At 47.5% G+C, this 23,571-nt stretch overlaps 1 protein-coding gene across 1 annotated transcript; it reads left to right on the top strand.

The window, feature by feature from the left end:
• The first annotated feature begins 1,987 nt into the window (after window positions 1-1,987).
• Window positions 1,988-9,700, top strand: AREG (amphiregulin). The gene is made up of 6 exons (XM_053940123.1): window positions 1,988-2,085; window positions 2,364-2,540; window positions 5,115-5,298; window positions 5,749-5,907; window positions 7,410-7,512; window positions 8,437-9,700. Exons 1-5 carry the CDS (start codon window positions 2,043-2,045, stop codon window positions 7,495-7,497), a joined length of 651 nt encoding a protein of 216 aa, XP_053796098.1. The 5' UTR covers window positions 1,988-2,042; the 3' UTR covers window positions 7,498-7,512; window positions 8,437-9,700.
• Window positions 9,701-23,571: the final 13,871 nt, after the last annotated feature.

The following is a 23,571-nucleotide window of genomic DNA, read 5'->3' as shown; positions in this document are numbered from 1 at the left end:
AGCCTTGAGCACAGCAGGAGGAGGGAGGAAGAGAGGGAGGATTCCTGGCTGACAAACCTTGCTTTGGCCATTCTCAAATCACCAACTTCATGTTTCAGCAGAAGAGACCCCAAACCCCAAAGTCTCTGCCTCTGGAGAAACTCCCCTCACATGCAAATGATCTCTGTGAACTCCAGGCACTGAGACTTACAGAGGTCTTGCTGGAAGGGAACTCCAGTCCAAGGAGGAAAGGAGGAGCCCTGTGAATCCCCTGACTGTCCCCCAAATAGCCCAGGAGCTGCTTGTTGACTGCCTGCAGAGCTCTCTGACATGGGGTTGCAGTGATGAGCAGGATTTGCCTTTTCTCTGCTGTACCTCTGAGGACAGGCAACAGAGGGGAAACACGACAAAAACCCCAGAAGTAAAGCTGTCAGCGCATGCCAGCTGTTTCAGACAGTTTCAATTGCACCATGCACAAAAGGGCAGTCGAAGGTTTGCTAGAGCTGTCTGTGTCAGCTTAACATCTGAGTGACTGATTCAGCATCTTCTTTTCCAGACCTCTTGGGCATAGCCTCTCGGGATTGGCATGGTCTGGCAAAGGCACCAGGAGCCACATATCGTGTGTGCCCGTGGAAGAAGGGAGAAGGTTCAATGACTGAACCACTTGGATCTCTGCCACCTCGAGCAAAGGCTCTGTCAGCTTCCTGAGCTGTAAGTAACATTCTGTCCTCCCTCAGTTAAAAGGCCCAGATCCTCCTTTCCCAAGGCAGCATTGCCACCCACTGCCCTCCCAGCCTGCTGTGCTGTGGGACTGGAGCAGGGGGGGTACCAGTGCCTTCATCCTTGACCCCCTGGGCTTCTCTGGGTTCCCATGCCAGGTCAGCATGTTACAACCTGCTGCCCCAGTTCTCCTCTCCTCAAAGCAGCAGTTCCCTCTACAACTACCTGAAAGGAGGTTGTAGTGATGTGGAGCATCCGGTCTCTTCTGTTGTGCCTGCAGTGAGAGTACTAGAAGAAATGGCCTTAAGAAGAGACGAGGGAGACTTGGATTAGATACTAGAAAAATGTTTTCACTGTCTGAATGCTCAGGCACTGGATTAGGTTGCCCAGGGAGGTGGTGGACTCACCATCCCTGGAAGTGTTCAAGAAGCATCTGGATCTGGCACTGGGCAATGTGGTTCAGTGGTTTAGGGGTTACAGTGGCAGTGCTGGGTTGATGGTTGGACTTGGTGGGCTTACAGGTCCCTTCCTACCTTGGTGGTTTGGGGATTCTTCAGCAGGTCTGCTTCCCGCTTCTTCACACAAGAGTTCGGAAAGGTGTCCGTGGGGAGGTGCCCTCCGGGGAGTGCACCTCGAGGCAGGTGCGCTATGGGCAGCTGTGAGTCGCAGTGCCCCCGAGGAGCGCATTTGTCCCTGCCCGGTGGGTGCCACCGCTTACTCAGCCCTTACTCATGCGCTCGGGGAGACGCAAACCAGCGAGGCGAGGGAGGGGGGTTGATGACCGGGTTTATCGCTGGAAAACACTCGTCCGGGAGATGCGGGGAGAGCAAGGAGCACGGAGCCAGCCGGCAGACAGGTGTGCCCGCAATAACCCGGCGCGCTCCCGACTCCGTGGCCCGCGCGGGATCCCGGTTGCCCAGGGAAGCTGTGGGTGCCCGATCCCTAGAGGTGTTCGAGGCCGGGCTGGTCGGACGGCGTTTGGAGCAACCTGGTCTAGTAGAAGGTGTCCTTGCCCGTGGCAGGGGGTGGAATGAGGTGGTAGTCAATGTCCTTTGCAACAAAAAAAACCAAAAACAAAACAACATTGTGAGATTCTGTGTTTCTATCACTCCGGGACTCCGTCATTCCGTGATTCTGGGATTCTGGGATCCCGCCCCGCTCCGCCCCGCCCCTCTGACGCCGCTCCGCGTCCGCGCCCCCAGCTCCAGCCGCCCATAAAGTGGGTGGCGGCGGCAGGCGGCTCCTCATGGAGCGCTGCGCGCCGCCGGCACCTGTTGTGCTACGGCGACTCCTTCCCCCTCGTTCTCTCAGTGTCTCAGTCGCCACCCGCCCCGGGACGGACGATGAGGGCCGTGGTGCTGATGGCGGCGCTGGCCGTGCTGGCAGGTGCGGGACCGCACGGGACGGGGGAGCCCGGGATTCGGGGGAGATCGGGATTCGGGGGAGCCCGCGATCGCGCCTGGGGCGGGGGGGGGTGGGGGGGGGCTCGCGCCTGAGGGCAGCCCGCGCGCGGCGGCCGTAGGCGGGAAAGCGCTGAGGCGACTGAGGGGCCCTGAGGCGACTGAGGGGCCCCGAGGAGAGTGAGGGGCCCCGCGGCGCCGCGCTCGGCGGCGACCCCTCTGCCCCCCTCCCCAGCTCACGGCGCCCTTTCCCCTCCCTCAAAGCGAACCGTGCGGCCGCCGGGTCCTCGGCCAACGCCACGGAGCCACAGCGGCACGAGGAGCGGGAGCCCGGGAGCCGCGAGGGCGAGCCCGTGCCTGGTCCTGACTACGAGGAGGATGAGGAGGAGTACGAGGAGGCGCCGCCCGTCCACCAGTACATCGTGGACGACTTGATCCGAGGTGAGTCGGCGGCGCTGGGGCTGGGATCTCGCAACTTGCGAGTCCCAACTTAACGCCTTTTCTTTCTTGTAAACGCTGCTATGCTTAGCTCGTCGACTTTGGTGCAAAAGCGTGCTTGTGCTTAAAGCTGCTGCTTTGGAAATAGCTGTCAGGGGTGGAAACCTAGCGTGCATGTGCCCAGGGTGTGTGGAAGCTGCAGGCCAGCCGGTAGGTTGCTGTGTGGAGCTTTATTTCTGATAAACCTCACAAGAAGGCTGTGGTCAGGTGGCGACCACCTGCTTAGTGTAGAAGCATCAGTGGAGTTTTTAGGTGCTGTTTGGCCCTAAAGGTTTATTTTACATCAAGTTGTCTGTCTTGCTGCAAGAATTTCTCTGGGTAATTTCTGATGGTGGATTATTTGGGTTGGAGTCAACTGAAGCTTTCTTGGGAAAGCAGACACTTAGATCCCTTAAGTGGCCACAGGAAAGTTTGTTAAGCATCTTTAGGCCAATGCTTCACTGTCGATAGCTGTTGTGTGTATTTATTGTAATTTGCCCACTTGCTGAGCTGTGAGGAGATCTGAGCAGTCCGCCTTACTGTGGGAGTGGGAGTATTTTGTTGGTTCTGGGCTGAGTGTAGCTGCAGTACAAGCCAGGTATCTACAAGTGATTTGAACCTCAGTAGGTGTGAGTAGGCTGGTCCTGTTGCCTGCAGGGTGGATCTAACTACTGATTTTCCTGCAGAAGCACCCCGAGACCTGAATGTGATTAAAGGACCTCTTAAATTAAGCGAGACCACGCTCTGTGTGGTCACTTGAGGGAATTGGTGGACTTGCGCTTAAGTTCCCCGTGAAGGTCTCTGGGGGAACCGCGCCTGTCGGTGTTATCGAGCAGCTTAGCCTGTCAAACTACTGGCTTGGTGACTGAAGTGTTGTCTTAACTGCACAGAAACCAGACTTGTTACCTAAGGTGGTTGGTTTGTAGACCAGCTCTTCTGCTTGGCGTGAGGTTTATCTGTGGATAAACCTTGAAGCTGTTATGATTCAGCTGTGGATGGCTTTCCTGGCCGTGCAGCCTGCAGACAGGGACACAGAGATGGAGCTGACAAGCTGAGCCTGGGAGAGGGAGGAAGGGAAGCGGCCTCAATTATGAAAGCGCGAACCTAAAGATCAAGTCAGACGGGACGGAACAGGGGCCTTTGACTGTCAGGAGTGAGCTCACACTTCCAGGCACAGGAAACCTTGCTGCAGGAACGGTGTACCTCGTTTACATATTAATATAGCTCATACCGTTTTAATCAGACTTCTGGTTGCTGAAGGCATTTTTGCTTTTAAGTAACTTCAAGCCAGGCTTGTTGCTCTAGAAGTGAAAATGATCAGCTGTCTAGACAACAGTGAACTACACCTTGTTTCTTTGAATGGGCTCTCAGCACCAGAAATACAGGGTTAGGAAGTAGTTAGATCCAGTTGTGCCCTATTGTGGTGACTGCCTGTATGCATAGAGCCGTGGCTAAAATATTAATCACCCAAAAATGATTTTCATTAGGTCTTCAGAGCACAAGAGCAAAACTGAAGCTTGTTGTAAATAGCTCTGCTGTTTCCTAGGCCCTATTTAAATCCCCCGTTACTCAGTGTTACTCCTGAGCAGCACTGTTGCGCTGCCAGGGCCGGTTTAGGGCTAGTAGTGCAGGGGGAGGGTTCTTGCAAAAGCTTGCTGCGCTAAGTTAGTGCAAAGTAGTGCTATTGAGCTTGGATTGCTGCATGGGACAGCTCTGGAGCTTCTGACCCTCAGTCAGCGGCTGGTTTGTTCTCCTCAGTGAAAGGAACGTGATTGCTCTTGCTTAAATCCAAGGGCTACTAAGTCACCAGGATTTTAAACCACACTCTTCTAGAGGTTTGTCTTAATTGAGATAATGAGGGGCAGCAGTAAGCGGCAGAATAAATAGTCTGACTGTTGCGGCCTCTTGCCTTCACTCCTTCCCTGCGCTCAGCATCTCTCACAAAGTAGGAGAACTGGAAAGGAACTCTTTGCTTCTGAAGACAGCACAGCAGGTTGTTTAGGAGGAGCAAGTGTGCCAACCGGGATAGCAAGCTGCTTTGCCTCGGCAAGTGCCCAGGACTATCTAGCGAGTTACAGTGCCTTTCATCACTGATGCAAATGGAGAGTTTAGAGACATTAGCCCTGTACCTGAGTCCATATAAAACCAGAGGATGGCTTGGCTCAGCACAAACTCCCTGTTCTTTACAGGCCTTTGCTTGAAACTGTGCTGTTGCTCTCAAGCGTCTTATGCTGCAGTCCTGCATCTCTGCTGCTCTTCATCTTTGGTGGCTCTTGGCTCATCTGCTCCTACTGCCTCTGGTCTGCATGGCACAGGACTTAAGGGTAGCAGAGTTGTGCTTCAATGAGTTGCTGAGCTTGCTGCCTTTGTGCTGGGTGTGAGATGCCCAGCAGCATTCTCACTTGCATCCTGTGCTTCCTGGTCACAGATTCTCCTGCGGTGATGGTCCTCCTTGTTCTCACCAAATTCTTCAATTCAGTTTTCTCAGAATTGTGCTTTCTAGCACTTTTATACCAAGTCATCGTGTCCTTTTTTCAGTTGAACCTGTGGTTAAACCAAAGCCAGCAAAGAGGGGGGGAGAGAAGAATGCTGGCAAATCAAGAAGGAAGAAAAACAGAGGGAAAAACAAGAAGAAAGGGACACCCTGTGAAATGGAATACAAAAACTTTTGCATCCATGGAGAATGCATATACCGAGAAAATCTCCAGATGGTGACCTGCAAGTAAGTTACTTGTAGCTTCTGAGTTAGGTGTCATTGCCATGAGACAGTGGCATATGAGGGCTCACAGGAAAAATCAGTGTCAACTTGGTATAGATCCATCTCCTGCCGTATTTTGACTGAGAATCTTTCTGCCGTGTAAATTAAGTGATGATGGAATCTGAGATGCATAACAAGCCACTGAACTCATCAGTTGGTCATAAACTCAAACCAAAAGAATGAAAAGGCGTGTCTTTCTGGAACATCACACCCAAACTAATCTCGACTTGTTGAAATGCTGACAAACCTTGTGCTAGAGCAGTGACTGCATTTCACGAACCTGCTCTGAAGTGAGCACCTTGAGATTCATGGGAAACCCGGATCATGTCTAAGTCAGGTCTGAGTATGTGTGGGTGTCCTTGGCTCCAGACAGCACAAGAGCTGATAAGAACTTGTGTTAATATTTACTTGCAGGTGTCATCAGGATTTTTTTGGTGAGCGCTGTGGTGAACAGTTCATGAAGACTCAAAGGAAGAATGATGTGGCAGACTACTCAAAGACTGTGTTGGTAGTGGTAGCTGTGCTGCTCTCAAGCATCAGCTTCATTACTGTACTTATCATTGTGATAGTGCAGTAAGTATTATCCTCTTTGGTGTCTGTCTTCCTTAAGTGTGAGCGGGGCCTGTGCCCAATAACCCCAGAATGTGCATGGCTCATCTGAATTAACTTTGTGAAAAGCAGCTGGAAAGGATGAGTTCTTATCCCAGCTTGGATATGTCTGAAGGGTAGAAGCAAGGTCCATGACACTTATATTGTAAACCAAGAGCCCCTCTTGCCAGGGTAGTTAGAGTGCTGCAGAACAGCAGCAGGAAGCCCAGAAGGAGCATTAATGCTGACGCAGCGCTGCCTTCCCTAATCCTGATGGAGAAACCTGCAAGCAGCAATGTGATAGCCTCATGCATGGCTATTAGCCAACAGCTGCGTGCACAGGTAGAGGGTAGGAAATGGTGCTCTGAGAGTCCATTTGTTAATGGATGTTGTTGGGCTTAAATGCTTACACTTGGAGGGGAAGCAAGTGGGGAGGCAAATGCTGGTGGTCCCAAATTCTGCTTGCTGTTAATAGGATGGGAACACTATTTCAGCTGAACCAGCTGCTGCAGGTCAGTGTGGTGGGTTGTCAGAATCTGGAGTCCTGGTGAGAATAAATTCAAAGAGCTTTTCTGGGTACATGTTTCAAGCCATATAACAAACTGAATATTGAAACAGTCCTGCAGTTCTGTCACTGCAACTCCAGCACTGTAGGGCTTGGGATATTATAGTAACTCCAAGGTTCAGTCTAATTTTAGATCTTGATGAAGCACATCATCTGAATTGGGTACGTGCTGTACCTTTTCCTGCAATTCAGGAAACAAGGTGCGCTTTGTCATTTCAGTGTTGCTTCATATTTAACTCTGAACTTGAAGAATGCTGGGATGAACACTTGTTCTCTGAACGCTGCCTCATTCCTTGCTGCTAGGAGAGATAACCAGTTCTGTAGTGCTCTAAGAGCAAATGATTATTGGTAGTTTCTGAAGTGCATTTGCTTCATGTTCTGAACTCTCACAAGGTGGGAGCATGCAAATATGTACCCCCATCCAGAGAAGCTGCTTGGAATAGTCACTAGAAAACACTGGAGAAATTGAGAGGAAATCAGTAAGGGGCTTCCTTATTATGTATTCAAGGGACGGGGACCAGATTTGAAGCCTGCAGGGCTTTGCTGTGGAGATGAGGAAGACAGTGTGGTCTCTGCAGCTATAAGCTCAAGCCACTAGGAAATCTGTCACCCAGAAAGTCTCCTGGTGCTTTGCTCAGTCCCAGCAATAACTTCTCTTCATCTTGCCCCCTAATCTAGTTTAAGCCAAGAAGCTCTATCTTTGTGAGGCACAAGTGTTCACATCTAGTTCCTTGATTTTATCAGGGGATACTGCTTGATGCTGAATGCTTACAAACTGTCTTGCTTGAAACTCCCTGGTGCCAAGGAGTTGCTTGAGGATTCAAAGAACATCAGTCTAAATGCTGCAGAGGATGGGGAAGCTGGTGATGACAGGATGTGCATCAGGGTTCAAAATTATCTCTCACATGCCATAATTCCACAGGGTCAGGAAAAAGTGTCCTCAGTATGAAGAGAAAGAAGAAAGGAAAAAACTCCGACAAGAAAACAGAAATGGCCATGTTGGTGTGTAAATGGGGAGAAAACAGGTATGAATGCTGACTTCAAACACCTTTCAGTCCTTCCAGGCTGTATGGGAATTGCATGCTTGTTTTGCAAAGCTAGTGTTTGCTTTTCATGCTCCAAGTGTCTTGAAACACATAGGTTACGTGTGAGCAGCTGGCTTGGTTTTCTCAAAACCACCTTGAGTTGTACAAGCTGTTCAACAGCTCTGTTAAATTTCTGACTGTGTTAAAGACCAGATGAGGATGGGAAGCTGTACTGAGATAAGTGGAGCTATGAAGAAAAAGTTCTGAATATCTGGACAGAGGCAGATGTAGTGCAGGAAACAGTGGTAGACTTCAGTCATGGAAGATGATGCCACAGCATCATCACCTCTTAGAAGAAAAGTACTGAGCATTTGCATATCTTTCCTGCAAAGAGAGTTTCAGGAAGTTTCAGGTGCTCAGAAGCTGTGGACCAAAAGGAAGCTGTGAGTTCTGTGGGCACCACAGATAGCCTCTCAGTCAAGTTTCATACTGTCACAGCAACTGAGGCCCAAAGCTCCTTGGCATATGTGGGTTGCTTCTGGGCGTGATCTAGTGGATTTTACTGAGCAGGCAAGTTGGTCTTTTCTGAGGCCAGGTGTATGTAACAGCAGACTCAAGGACCTTTACTGGAGAGGAGTTACACTACAAGCTGAGGAGGAAGCCATCAAAGATAGTCCTGAAAAATTCCGCCAGACCTGTGAAGTTTTGCTTTGCCACATGTCAGCTATAGATGTTTTCTAGCTTTGTCCAGTGACAATTGGAGGGTTTTGCTCAAAGCTTACTTGAAGCTGAAGAGTGTCTGGTAGTGTCCTCAGGTGTGTGCACATCCTTAACCTACCTGCCTTGCTCAGTGTTTGCCATGGTGCTAGCACAGGGTGCTTGTGTCTCGGATGGTGATTAATGTGCCTGGTCTGCCCGTTACAGAGCAATTCTGAAGTGGCCATTGCCAAGCTGCAGGGTACCTCTGGCTACCTGACACATCCACCTGGACACTGTGGGCTGGAGCTGTTGCCACTAAGCCCTGATTCATCAAGAGAGATGCTGCTGCAAGGAGATGTCAACAGGCCACTTGCTGCTGAATCACTTGCTGAGGAGACCAGTTATCACTGCATCTTGGCACAACGATGTGGAAGGAGCTGGCTTGTTGGAGGACAGTACCTCTTATCAAGACCTGCTGGAGACTACTGCTACTGAGCCTTCTCTCTCTGTGCTAGAGCTCCAGTCTCGGCTGTTGTGTGGATGGACTTTGTTCTCTTAGCAAATCTCCTTTGGCAGCTCTAACTCTGAGGGGGAGAACCTGTTGCTGCTTTCAGGACTGGGTAGAAGGGAGAAAATTCCCTTCCTTCCCTCTACCAAAGTGAGAAAGGGAGGAGGTTGGGATGGCTTCTCTCCCTAGACCTCAGTGGATGAAAAACCTAATTCTGTTGTCACTGTGCTCCCTGTCCATATTGGCTTCCAAGAGTTTCATCTGTAGTTGTGACTTGCAGGGTGTTGGTGACAGATGTTTGTCAGCTGCACCTGGGCTCTGTTACTGTGTGTGTGGAAGTAATCCCTCCAAGTTCTGTAGGACTCGTGGTGTGAGTGGAGCTATCCATTTGCGTGTGTGCTAGCCCGAGTTAATATTAGTCTCCTCAGGATGCTGAGACAGTGGATGCAAGAGCTGAAGCTTTGCATCCAAAGGAAAAGATCCGTGCTCCAACCAACTGATAAGGCTGGACCCATCTCTTCTAAACACAAAGCTACTTCTGTTAAACAGATACTTGTTGCTGCTTTAAGCAGTGCTTAAATGTAAAACGCTTCACGTCAGATCCCATCAGTTTAACTTGACTAAGAACCTGTTCCTTTGAAGACTTTAATTCAGGCACTGATGCTTTGCAAGCAGTGGTCTCCTGTGCTCTACCTTCAGGTGTGAAGAACTCATCTTACCTCAATCTTTTCTGACCCAGGTGTCCTCGGTTTCTTAACTGTCCATGCAGTCTTGAGCACAGAGTATTATTTGAGTTCAGTTTCTTCTTGGAAGAGTGATTGTGTTCTGTATAAACAGAGCAGAATTCTTCTGGTAGCAGAGAAACACCATTAATTGTCAAGTTGTATCTGTAAATGTGTAAATATTTATTACTGTATTTAATATTTAACGTTTCCATAACAAACTTATTTATTTTATAATTAAACTTTTTACATAACCTAATCATGGTAAGGTTTTCTTTCTTGCTGTCAGGAGTACATGTAAACACTTGAAATTAGAGCTTGGTTTCTCTTCAAAGCAAGAACTTCAGCACTTGGGAGCACAAAGTACTGCTGTGAAGAACTGCAGCTGTGTGCCAGGCATGGCCTTGGTGCTCTTACAAGAGTGCAAGCTGTTTGTAAACAAAAGGTATAAATGCAAGTACCTGTTTGGGTAAGAAATCCATTTCATTCAGCTACAAGGGATCTTCTAGTTCTTGAATTAGGGTGAGGCTAAGTCAGCTATCTCATTGGCAGTGAAACTTCAAACTGAGGTTTGAGCAAATGTAGCCCTTTGCACTTGAGTCAAGAGTTGGAATACTCAATGGCAAGAGCCTTTCATCTCTGTGCAGTCGGAGAGAATTTGGACAGCAGCTTGAAACCTGGTCCTAAATAAATGAGGAAAAGCAGCATAGCCTCAGGTCAGTTACTACCTAAGCAGAAAGGGAGCCTTGGCCTCCACTGTCCGCTTGGAATTTCTTTTCTTCCTTGGTATTTATTAGTCTAACTTTGTGTTAATGTTCCCTCTAAGCACTTCTAGCAGTGAGCTGGGGTTTCAGTTCAGAGTTGCCAAAAAAAAAAAAAGTTTCAAGGAGGTGAGTTTGGCTTTATACAGTTAAAAAGAAGGGGATGGAGAAGATGATTTTGAGGCCCTTCTTTCATAAGCATCTTCAAGAGGTGTTGATGGCTGGGACTCAACTTGAAGCAGAGCTGAAGAAAAACCCCAGCCATCAGTTTTAATTGGGATGCAGGCTGTGTATCCAGCGTAGGACTAGAGCTCAGTCCTGCCTGGAGCTGCTGAGATGCCTTGGCCCCCTGAGCTCGCCAGGGAGTTCTCAGGCTCTGAGAGCAGCCTGTATGGTATGTAGCTGAGGTACAGGTACAGGTATTGCAACACCTCTTGGGAAGATTGCAAGACTTCATTCCAGGGAACTTGCTTCATTACCAAAGTAAACAGCATTTCTCCAAGTGGCTTTTCCACAGACATTTGCTATTAGAGTTCTGGCAAGAAAAGCTGTTTCTGTCAGTCCTGCCAAGATTTTTTTTTTTTTGCTTTGGAGTAAACAAGCTTGATCTCAGTGGTAACCAAGCCATGGCCTAGTGAGACTGGGGATGGATTATAACTCCCTTTTAAAAGCCATTAGACTTTTCCAGAAACTTTTCTCTCTATAGTCTGAATTCTGGGGAAAGTAACAAGTTTTTCACTTATTAAACTAAACCAACACTAGTCTGGGAGACAGAGCTGTTCTCCCTCTTTCCTCCCCAGCTTCTGAGCTTGAAAGGAGTGAAGCTACCACTGTAAGTTGTAGATTCCATCTGTAGTGTCCTTTTAATACCCTGGTTACTGAGTGGGCTGGAAAGTATTTTCCAAAAATGAGATGGGAACTGGAGAGCCAACAGTGGAGGGCAGACTTCACAGAAGACTTTGTCCTCTCTAAGGATTTAGGTTACAGCCAGATTTTCTGAGAGGTTGTGCAGCCAGCAACTCTACAGCAGAGCTCTTCTTTGTGCTTTGCTCTTGGTCAGTCGCATCCAGTCACTGCTGTAGCTCTTGCTAGCAGAGCTTTGCTGTGCCGAAGAGATGATGCTGTTTCATGCAGGGCAGGGTGCTGCCAGTGTTCCCTGTGGTGGCTTGTTGAGGACATGGACTGTTTTCTGTATTTTGGGAAACTAAGTGGAGGGTGCTGAGGGCAAATCTCTTTGTCCATGAATGGCATAGATACTTATAAATCCAGAACTGATGTATGTAAGAAAGTAAAAATTCCCTTCATTATGCTTTAATCAATTACAAGTTCTGGCAAGCAATAATGTGTTTTTTCTACTATGGCTCTGGCTAATAACAGCCTGCTCCAAGCTTCTGAACAGAAATGTGATGCACAAGCACCATCTAGACCTACAGTGCCCAGTGGGTTGGTTGCTTGAAAGAACCCACAATAGATGGGTGGAGCTGTGTGTCTGGAAGTCTCTTGCTGTCCAAGGATGCTGTGCTTGTGTGACAAGAAAATCTGATTTGCTGCAAGGCAAGGGCAAAGATAATTTTTACTGTTGATCCTGCATGGCCAGGTCTGCTCTTCAGGATGTACATCATCTGACTTTTGACCTTCTCCCTTCACCATGGAGTTACCTTGGTTTCACTGAGCATGCCTGAGTTCTGGTCGCACATCTTATTAATAAGTTATGCCTCCAGAATTTTCTTGACCTTCCATTGACAGTGCTGCTTTGAGAGAAGTGCATCTGTGTCCTTCTCACTTGTAGCTGCTCCAGGTAGGACCTGAGGGAGGAGCCTAATGTGCTTGCACAATTTTCTGCACACAGGGCTGATTTGGCAAGGTATTTTTGATATCCAGATCAGTATCCACAGATAATGTGATGGTCATGCCTTCTTACACAATTCCGTCGTCGTTCCTGAACATTTTGTCCTCTGTGACTCTTGTAGAAAGAACGATAGCTCATCGTGGTATTATCTATTGTGCACTCAATGGAGCTTTTGAGTGTTTGTTGTTGTCTATGACCGGAGAGCTTCCTGTCTGCTTCTGGACTTGGCTTCCCTCTTCCTGCCCACCTCCCAGTATGCCCCTTTTCCCTCAGAGCAGTAGCAGATGTTAGTCTGAATTTAAGACATTTTCCTTGGTAAATTCAGATGTACATGGGCATCTATAAATGTGTTTGTACTGTCAGCAATCCCAGGTAGCTGTGCAGTGGTTTGTTTCACCCACATTTGAGTTGTTTGGTGCCATTTCCAATAACTGGTGTAAAGGTTTGAGTCCTTAAAAGACTTTTGGTGTTTTTATAGCAATATACTTACCTAGCACTACTGATACTTCAGTAAACTCCCTGAGCAAGCGTGCCTGAAAGCAAGGCTGTGAACTGGGACAGATGCTTGCCTGTCTTGGGATGGGGTTTCTTGATGTGCTAACAGTATGTTCCACTTCAAAGAACAGTGCTGCACTCACCTGGCTCTTGAGGCATCCTCTTGGATAGGGAGCCATGGCTGCGTGTCCTTGGTGACTGCTAAATGCAGTGAGTGAGCATGTGCAAGGAGCAAAGACTGCTTTTTGCTGTCACTGTTGGACTCTGTTCACGTGGGACAGATCAGTGGACAGAAGGGTCAGACAGTTCTTAATAAACAAACCTAGCTTCCTTCTCATTTTGTGAGTAAAGATGTGCATACCTATCATTCCTTTGCTGGTTACACCTTTCCTGAGCCAGTAATCCTCATTTGCTGCAGGTCTGGCTTTGTCTATGACTTCGGAGTCGCTCAGCTGAGCCAGCTACGCCTCTGAGTGTCAGAGGGAAACAGCTGTGGTTTGCTTTCTCTAGAGGCCCACAGCCAAGGAAGCAGGATTTGTGCTTTTTTCAGCCAAAGAAGACCTCTGAGGTAGCACATTCTAAGCCCAAAGCAGAGAAATTATGTCAAAATGTATTTTCCTAGTAAGGACTGTCAGTGCATCTTTTTTGAGAAAGAACAAGTTTTCATTTATAGGCTTTTTGTGTCATTAAGATATATCTTTTTTCAAATGGTTCAGAAAAATAGCCAATTCTCAGCTCAGCATTTTTTTTTTCTGAAATAATACATTCTATTCTCTTTGCATATTGAGACAAAAAGCAAAGCTCAGTAGTCTGGGAGTCTGATCTAATCCAGCATTTCCAATATGTCTTAACCTACATATGATACCCTCATTCCAACACCATGCGCCCTAAGTCAGAGACCACTGTCATCGCTTCTAACTGCCTTTGGGTTCCTGCCTTTTGATGCTTTGTTCCAGAACTTGGAAAATAGATTCCTTCTTTGGGTGTGTTTTTTCCTTACACTGCTGCAGTGAATTTGTATTTGAGCATCAGACAGCACTCAGAGGCTGGATTGGTTCATGAGTGGTGCTGGAAACCTGCTCTTCTTCCAGAGGATAAAAAAAGCGCTGCTGATGTTGTGCCATTAGTTACATTCTTTTTGCTTAGGAAAGGAAATCTTTTCAGCACTGCAGGTTACCTGTTAAAAAAAAAAAAAAAAGTGGAAACAGAAATTACTTCTAGAAGTTTAAAGTGAGGAACATATTTTAAAATGTCTCTATTAGTGTGTCCACAGCTCCTGTCAGTGCAGGGTCATAGCATCTCAGCAGAATCTCAGGCCAATGTCTTATCAGGCCTCCCTTCCCCTCCTTGCATTGCTGCTGGGATGGTAATGTGAAATGTCGGTGACTGAACAAGGACTGAGCCTGGTAGCTGTCCCAGGTTTTACCTGTAAGACTGCCCTTTTCTTGCATTGTTTGCCCCCACATTTCTAAGTAGTGTTATTTATGTTCAGAAATTATTGGAGATCCACACACCAAATGCAGGTGAAGAGTTTCAAATGAAGCTTCCAAGTGTAATTTGGGTAGGTACAGAGTTAGTGTGGCTCCCATTGATACTTGTCTGCATTGCTTTCAGACTGTATCTGACTCCTTGCAGTTAAAAGGCACTTCCCTGCCTTATGCCTGGGGATGATTACTGTTGGGGAAGAAAGGCAGACACCTTCTGGGTGGAGCAGAGCACAGCAAAACCAAACCAGGGCTTAGGGCAACAAACGTTCTCGCAGGTCTCGGTCCCCCTCATTTATGATGAAAGCTTTTCAAATACATGCACAGTAGTGACGTGTGTCAATCCTGTGAGATGTTCTAGGGAAGCACTATAGCATATTGCCTGGTAAAGACAGCAGCAGTTGGGATTATCAGCCTGAAAGAGGAGTGAGGTGGAGGGACAGAGTAGCAGGGTCGAGCAAGGTGGACCAGATTAAGGACAGGATTTGAACCACTTCTCTCATACCACAGGCGTAGCAAGGAATACTAAGGCATATCGAGGCCTATTAAGGAATGACCCCTGTGCGAAGTGCGCATCATAGTGCCAGTGCATACCAGTTCTAGGGCCTTTACCAGGCTCAGCAGGAAGCCTCCCTTCCCTTTCTGCACCAGGGGAGAGATTAGAGGGAAAACTGATAGAATGATCGGTGCTGTGTCAGGGATAAAGCCAGAAACAATTCACAGGCCTTTGGGAAGCTTGCCTTTGCAGCAGTAGGAAGAAAAGGATCCTCTTAGCATGGCTGCACACTTATTTTTCTCAGTCACATTTACAGTCTTATAAGGTTATGAGACATCACATAGGAAAGATATGGTGTTGTTAGCTATGTAGCCATGCCTTTAAAAGATAAAGTTAAGATTTGAAAGAAGACATGATATCCGCAGACAAAAATGCTCATCGTTTTTTCAAACCTCTAATTAGGTGCACAGAAACTGCTGTTGTAGGTGCAAGCTTGGTGACAGTACTTGCAAAAAGACAGCCGGTGGAATTTTGTATTTGGGAACGTTTTTCTGCAGATGTGAGGGGATCCCTGCTTATAGCAGAAGGTAGACAATGACTGATTTTATGCTTGGTCCTTGGTTTTCTATCCAAAAAAAAGGAAAAAAAGAACATTCGCACTTTTCCTCTGTTCTATGTCCATCCCAGCAATGCAGACTGGAATTGAACTGGTTTTTCTCTGGGCTGACATGATTTACATAATAAGAAATCACTTACTGCAACGCTAATGAGCAAGAAGTGCAAGACTCAACAATGTGTGTCTGTTAACAAAACTATCACAGGAAAAGTTGGTACAGGGGTCAAACAGTGATGGTGGGGTGCTTGGTCATCATCAACCCTATCTCACCTGGGTCCTAGGAACATCAGGCTGAGTTTTGTCATGGATTTAGTGGGAAATCTAGGAAAACAGCATGTTCAGAAGATCCCATATTTTTGCTGGTGTCTGAAAAATTCTGCTTTAAGACATGACTAAAGCATTTCATAATTCTTTTTGTTGAGATGATCTTGGCTTGTGCCAAAAGGACCTTTCATTCAGAAGGCATCCATAGGTAACTGAGGCCTTGTCAGTGCATCAAGAATATTGTTTGAACACATGGCTTGAATTTGCATCTTACTCTCTGCTAAAACCTTGTTTCTGGTTTTATCTGGTTCTGAGTATACTTAAACAGTGTTCACTGTTAGGCCATTTCATCTTCAGGATTTGTTTCAGTTGCTGCCCTGATGCAGAGCATGTGACATAAAAGCTGTTGCACACTGAATCCTGAGTGGGAGTAGGGCGAGTGCTGCCACTGAAATAACTGTGCTTTTCCATCTCACACCAGCGTTGCACAAGAGTCTCTAAATGAATCCCACTCAGACATCCCAAGTGATTGCACTACGGTTCAGCACTAAGATTCAACATCCACAGCCTTGCTGGTGCTGGGGAGATGCTCCACAGAATGGTAAACTCACAGCAGAACTAGGCTGCTTGTGTTTTCCTGGGAGGAGCCAATTAATAACAACATGATCTTCATCAAGTGTTCCCACCTTTAAGGAAGGCCAAAAGCCTCTTGTCCCCTCATTCAAATTTCATCATAGCCATCCCCTGGGCTCAGTGTGCAAGCCAGTCTGGAGGGAGCTCTTTGGAAAGTAGCCAGCTGGTCCGCCAGGAGATTGGATCCAGTTGCATCAGCATGGGAGCAGGAATGCTCCCAGGGCTGGTGGGACCTGTCCTAACTGGTTTTCCAAAGCTCCTCCCACAAGAGCTCCTGCAAGGACATCCACTTACCTCACCAAAACCTGGGTGATCCGACCATCGTGCAAGTAGAGCAGCTGTTACCTGGCAAGAGCAGAGAAGGTTAACCTTTCTCTGAGCTCCAAAGTTGGGGACAGCGTGAAGTGATATGTGAAACAGCACAAAAGTGCTGTCAAGCCATACTGTCTTAACTGTAGGACTATCACAGACTAGCATCTATCAAAACAAGGATGAGCCAGGCCCTTGTTTAGTAGGAGATTAAATCAATTGGTCTGTGATGATTAACAGTTGATGCTGCAGATAATTTTATGGAAAGCACTCCAGCCTTTCAGAAGGGCTGTCTCGGACCAACTGCTTTGTGCAGGGTTATCAGTGCTCATGACTTTACTGTGAACCTTTCTATCAGCCATGGTGCTTCAGTGAGGAAACAATTGTAGCTTTTGGTCTTTGGTATGAACAGTGTTTTGATGTGAAGCTTTGTGGGAGCTTTTGGTTTTTTTTCTTGTGCACATCAGGTCTGAGTGTGTACAGTTGCCTGGTACTGTGAGGCACTCCCTTCAGGGGCCAGTCCCTGGAGATGCTTATTTACACCAAGGACTGGCTTCTGGCATGGAGGCATGGCCTGGGAACCTGAAGTTTCACATACTTCTTTGGAGCAAGGGCATTTTTGGCCCCTAGGACCAGTAGGGATGGAGGGGATGGAATTCAGTGTATAACCTAAATATTGCTATAAAGACTTTAGAAAATAGCAAGATAACTTTATTTCCTCTCCTAATTTTGAATCAGTGTCATGGTTTGGGAGGTCTGTCTGCCAGCTGCAACGTGGCTTAAGCTGGGAGCCAGAGACCATGAGTGAGAAGTCAGCAGCAGCAGCAAAGTTTCCATCTCTCATCTAGGCAGCACGGGAGCAGGATATGGGCTGACATTCCAGCCCAGCTGATCTCGTGTGCTCTGAAGGAAGTAGGACAGGCAGCAGACAAACCCTCAGGCCTGTTTATGAAATATTCCTGTACAGTAGCTCCCAAAGTGGAGTGTAGGGAGACTCACAGTTACCAGGGGAGAGGGGATCAGGAAGCAGGGCTTTAGAGGAGGCTGTTAACTAAAGCCACGACCTATGCAAAAAGAAGCCAGACAATCCCTTCTTCACCCCCCTACCTTGCTAATGACTGCTGGAAAAGCTTTCTCCAATGCAAAGCATCTGGGATGACTTTGTAGCACAGAGAACAGTGATTAAACAGATGGTATCACCCACGAGTGCGGCTTGTACACGTCTTGGGGAGAAACAGGATATGCCACACAAGAGAGTGCTTTGCATTGGGTTGTTGTGCCCACACACCTTCTGCGTGACCTGGCGTGGCGTGTCTGCCTGGCCTCCCAGAGTGCGCTCGCCCGCAGCCACAGCGCCGGGCTCACACGGCTCACTGCAGCACAGAGGCCTGGCCGATGCCACTGGGGACACCGAGCACGGGGGTACTGGGCACGAAAGATGTGCTGGAGGTGGTTTTTTCTGTGCTGCTCTGCTGGGAAGGCTTCAGCCTGCTTAGAGTGTAGCCTCCTGGTACCTCTTGTTCTTCCTTACTGTGTCTCTCTGTGGGCACTCTTTGTGTGAATAGCTCTTCCCCCCAATACATGTGCCCTTCTATGCTGTGTTTCCTTAGGAACCCTGACCTTCTGCTTTCCTTTCCCTAAGAAGCTGAGATTGGTGGTACTTCACACTTTTAATCATCCTTTTTCTCAGCACCCCTGTCGGATCTATGAAATGTGCTATGCTCTCTCAGAGAATTAGCACAGCTGCGTGGGGAATTCATCCCTGGCACAAAGACCTGACGCTTGCAGGATATCCCGTGAGCCTCAGGTCTGTTTGCACATTTCTAACTGCTGTGATTAATTTGTGGCCATTGAGAGTCCTGTTAGTGTAGCAGCACTGCTCTCGTGTCCTGGCTCAACTGCAGTGGGATGATGATGCCTCTCCAGGACCTCTTTACTGTTTCCTTCAGGATAGTGCTCTCTAAGCTATTCCTGGCTTTTTATCCAAAGCTGTGTTCTCTTGGCTGTTGTGGTGAGAGATGTTTGGCTGGAGGTTCCAGCAAGGTGTAGGCAGTGTCTTGCTGTGTCTGAGGCATTACTTCTCCCTGTGGAGCCTTTCTTGAAGAGGTTGAGCAACCAAGACCTCGCCACACCGCAACAGGAGCGCTTTGTGACCTCCTTTCAAAGCAGTAGGAAACCAGCAGCAGGGCAATGACCATTGCCTCGTGCTTCTGTCAGACTGCATGGCTCCATGGTGCTCATGGAATTTTTAACTTCCAGTGCATAAACCAGCACTGGTTTGCCCTCTCTAAGCAGTATTAGGCTGATCAACTATTGAGCCTTAAGGGTTTTTCCAACAGAATCAGAAGATACTAGGAGTACAGGAGTTTGTCTGGAGATTTGACCCTGCTCTGCACCGCCTTCCAGAAAGGTTTCTTTCTTCTGGCCAGGTGAGAGCCAAATTCTCCATTAGTGACATGCCTTCAATACAGAACTGTTTCTTCTCCACCTCCCAGCAGATGAGGTGTGAGCTGCAGTGTACAAAGGAGGCACTGAGCCAGGCTTGGAAAGCCGACCTCCCTGTTCATATTGTCTTCCTGACGCAATCCTTCCTCCCAGTGCTGCTGCGACCAAAGTGTGGCTGCCTGCTAGTCTGAGCTGTATTCCTTAGAAAGGGCCAGCTGTCAGAGTTTAGCCCCCAGAAGAGAGAGCCCAGGTGAAGGTGTCAGTCAGCTCTGGCCTTTCTCAGGGGTGTCTCCTGCAGCCCTGTGGGATTTTTGGTGAGTCACTGGAAAATGGGAGGTAAAGAGAATTTGCTGTGAGAAATCCATGCAGTCATCTATTCCTAGCCTACTGCTGTGGGTTTGTTTCTCTCTGTGCTACCAGGACAATGTGTAGAGGCTCTGCAACTGGTTCTCACCCATCCACTATTTCAGGATCTAGGTGTATCTACTTAGTAGCAAAAATTTATATAGGTTAATTCCCACACTCCCAATGAATGAATCATTAAGGGAACAAAGAAAGGTGCCTCCTTTAAAGTATCACTGCCACCTGCATTATGAACATACGCCCAGGTTTACCTGTACATATTTAACCCCTTATCAGAGCAAGTAAGTCACAGTCAGCTCTGGCACTGGCTCCACCTCTGTCATCGATGGCCAGAAGGAAACCTGTACTTGCATTTGGAAGTGATGTGCAAAATGCAAAAGAAAGCTTAAAAGAGCCCTCAAACACCCATGTAGGGAGGTTGAGTACGAAACTGCACCTGGCCCCCACCTCCCAAATCTTTCCAGACATATTGAGGAGGAGGGATACCCTGCATCTGCTTAGCATCTGGTGAAACTGAGCTGGAAAAGTGTCCCTCCCACTAGGAAAGCCTGAAAGCCTCCTTGCTAGTAACTGATGAGCACTTGCAGGGGTGTAGCTGATGGTCCAAGCCAAAGGATGCAGTAGCTTCCCAGTAGAGCAAATTGTTTCCTCCTGGATGCAAGTAAGAACAGCATCCCTTTCAGCTGAGAGCTGCATTTTGGCTCAAGCTGCAAGGGGGGGGGAAGGGGACTGCTCTATCTCCTGTGTGTTTTTTCCACTCGGTTGGGTTGTCAGTGTACAGTCTGAAAGAGGTGTGCCCCAAGGATTCGAAAGGAGATAAGCCACTGAACTATATTAGCACATGAAAGAAAAAACGGTGGGAGCTTCCAAAGGATGGCAAAGGTTCAAAATTTGCTCACAGAAGCACATAGTTGTGGATGATTACTGCAGCACACTCCTCCAGCCAGAGGCGTGGCAAGGCAGCATGAGATGAGAACGGAGCACAAAGTGATTAATGCCAGTGCCATTCTTAGTAAGGAATCCTATTTTTAGTACGGATTGGCTTGGAATATGCATGGCTTTAAAATCAAAAAGCCACTGAAAGGAGAACTCCAGAGAAAGGCAGTGACTGCAAAGATCAAAGTACAGCTTCCTTCTAAAGATGACCCTGAGACACATGATGGCAGACGCTGAATGGTATAGGCCCTTTGGTCCTGTGCTCTGTACCAGTGCTGTGCCATTCCCCTTCCTTTCAGGCAGCATTAGGGGTAGGATCCTGGGCTTCTCTTTTGGCCTCTGCACTCTGCAATCCAGTAAAGTACTGTGCTTCTAAGGGATTCCAGCACTCAAATGAGAGCCACATAAATAAAACAGGTACTGTCTCTCACAGTGACTCACAAACTGATAGTTTGGCTGCTGGTTTGTATGTGTGTTAAGGACATGGCCGTGATTTCTGAAGAACTAGTGCCCTGACTCACCTGTAGGACATCTAGAAATCCTGGGCAAATATCCAGAGGCCTCAAATTCTGCGTTAACGCCATTTTCCAGCAGAGGAGGAGGAACAAACCATGGAAACCCTGGGAATCAGTGGCACCTACTGTGCACTAGCTGCTCGGACTGTATCACTTTGCTTCTGTTAACCTAGAAGTGACTTTTCCTCTTCTGGTTTTTCATGGTCTTTTAGTGTAAATAACAACAACAAAAAAATCTTTCTATTGTCATATTGGATCATGTCTGAGATCCAGGACACCTTTCAGAATGGCCTTTGCTGCAGTAGCAGCTGTTTGGATGTTGAAGGTAGAGGGATCTCAGAGGTGGTACTGCTCTGGAAAGTCTGTGGTGGAGAGGGAAGGGCTTGGGGTCTCGTTGTTTGGTTTTCCCTTTGCTGTACAAGAGTAGAGGTACCATTTGGGTTTTCTCTTACTTTCTAATTTTGGGACATGGCACAAAACTAGGAAGTGTAGTCAGATGTGGCAGCCACAAGGCCTGTAGGGAGCACAGGCAGTGTGCTGTGCTGCTCAGGGTTAGCAGCAAGGACCCCAAGTGACCTCCCCGCTGTCAGCGCACGCAGCTGCAGGACACAGCGAAGTTCACGTGAGAAGGTTCAGGTATGTGAAACAATGGGTGTGATCTGAAGGCTTCTGTGTTTGTTTTAGAGGTAAAGAGAAACAGTGTGATGTTTGCGTTGTTTTTCTTTGATTATGATTAACACATAATCTCACATGGGGAGACTGCATGGGAAATTCTGCCCCAGGATCAGCAGTGAGGGTTATTGGTAAAGTACCTGGCTTTAGTAAAGTACCAGTGGCTGCTGTTCTGACTGTGATTACAGGTGAGAGGTTTTTTTGGGGAACATGCTGCTTTTCTTTCATCTGATCACAATGGCTGTCTAGCAGATCTGTGAAGTCCAGGGAAAAAGAAATGTTGCAGTAAGGTCTAATTTCAGTCTTTTCAATACAAAAATCTTGTAATTATTTTTTAAATTATCAGTTTTTAAATTTTGTTAATTTTCATTTTCTGTAAAATGAAAAAAGAATCACTCACAGAGTTATTTGTTCTGAATAAAAGATAACATTTTGTTGGACCTGGAGTTTTGTGTTTGGGAGTATTTTCACTTGGCTAAGGTCACAAGAGAATAATTACTGTGAGGTGCTTGCTGCTTACCCACCCAAACACACCTCAAAGTATAACACAAGTGACTATAAATAGTTTGGGATCCTTTAAGGCAAAATACAGGTGCAGCATAACCACATCGTTTGGTCCAAGTTTCACGGAGGACAGCAGGAGTCCTAATGAAATCTACACTTGGTTTTCCAAAGCCAGGAGCACACTCTGAAGTCACTAATTGTGGTGCTTCCCCATTGATCTCCACAGGGCAGAGTTGGGCCCATGCTGAAGACTTCTGAAAATGCTGCTCTGCCGCTGTGGATCTGCTGCCATCGCCTCCTGTGAACTCACTGATGTCTCACCACTGTAAGAGACAGCAAGATCTGGCAGCCCTGCTCACCTCCAGTGTAAGTGCTTAACAGATACCCATTGGTATCTGTTATAAAATGTATACAAAGTATACAGCACAGCTGCAGAAGGGGCAGGTGCTCTTACTAACAAATATGGTCAACATTTCATGAAGTTCTTGCTCTCCACTGGGGGTGCGGGGAAATACAGGTAAATAACTGCACTCATATTTGGGTTTACCTGGGCACTTTGCAGCCTACTGCGTCCTGATGTTTGTTTGTTCTTTGTTCTCCCTGTGATTGTGTCTGTGTGCAAATCCCTGGGGTTTTTAAGATGTACTCCAGGAATGTGGTGAGTGAGAGGACCAAGTCCGTCTGGGAGGACAGAAGTTTTTAATGGGCTCTTGGTTTCCGCAGGAGACAGTGAGGACCTGCCATGAGTCTGGGTGTGGAGGAAATATGTCAAGATTCTGAGCCAGGGCTGGTGCCACTGAAAAGCAGGGAAAGCAGAAGTAGAGTTGGTATGGTCTTGGTGAAGCCACCTGACAAGTACATCTGAGGTGGAGCAAAAATAAGTGCTGTAAGGCCAGCCCACAGAAAAGGAGTAAGGTAGTGGAGAGGTGGAGACTGCAGAGATGGGCAGAGTTAGGAATGATGCCTCTGCCTGCCAGTGCAAGGCTGCTCTTGTGCAGCCCATAAGTTGGGCTTTTGTGCTGGCTTGAATTTAGGAAGTGGAAGGAGAAGGTGTTTTGTGCACAAGCAAGCTCCACCTGTATATGCCAAAGCATTCAGTTTCTGCTGGACTAACCTGGATGCGTCAATGTTGCTGAGGTGCTGCCTGACCTTCCTCTGCTCTAAGGGTTAAACTGTGCAGCCAGGTTGTTTTTGACAGTGCTGCAACCAGACAGCTATGAGTGGTCTGAATGTCCTGTAAGAAGGAGATCAAAGGGTCTGTGTCAGCCCAACTACAGGTTGAAATAAGGCCTTGGTCCTGGTCAATCAAAACCATTTGATTGGGCTCAAACTAACCCCAAACAAATATTCTGTGGACATTACCGTATTATGAGGCAGTGAAGCAGTTGTTTGACTTCCTTTTCTTCTCTCCATCCCTTGTCTATTTGCAAAAGAAGGTCTTACTCAGAAGAAAGGAATGAGGAAAGTGCAAGCCATGATCTCCTAATAGTAATGACAGGGCCCATCCTATAGAAAGACTCATGCTTTTCCATTGGAGAGGTTGTGTGGGTCTTGGAAGAATAAGGTGAGTTAGTAATTGTGGCTGGGGCTAGGCAAAGAATGAGCTGTGAAACCCCCAGCCCCTTTCCTCACCAGTGGGAAGAACCCAAAACTTTTCCTGAGTTACTGAAATGTGTTGTGAAGTGAGAGGCCATTCAGAGTGTGGGTGATGGAGCAGGCAGGACGTGGAATCCTGTTTTAATGCAAGTCTGTGTAGAGGAATTTGGCCTCGCTGGGACCTACCTGAGC

The sequence above is a fragment of the Vidua chalybeata genome, chromosome 4, assembly GCF_026979565.1.
Source record: "Vidua chalybeata isolate OUT-0048 chromosome 4, bVidCha1 merged haplotype, whole genome shotgun sequence".
Taxonomy (NCBI): domain Eukaryota; kingdom Metazoa; phylum Chordata; class Aves; order Passeriformes; family Viduidae; genus Vidua; species Vidua chalybeata.
The sequence above is the reverse complement of the archived record's forward strand: the minus strand, read 5'-3'. Positions and strand labels throughout refer to the sequence as shown.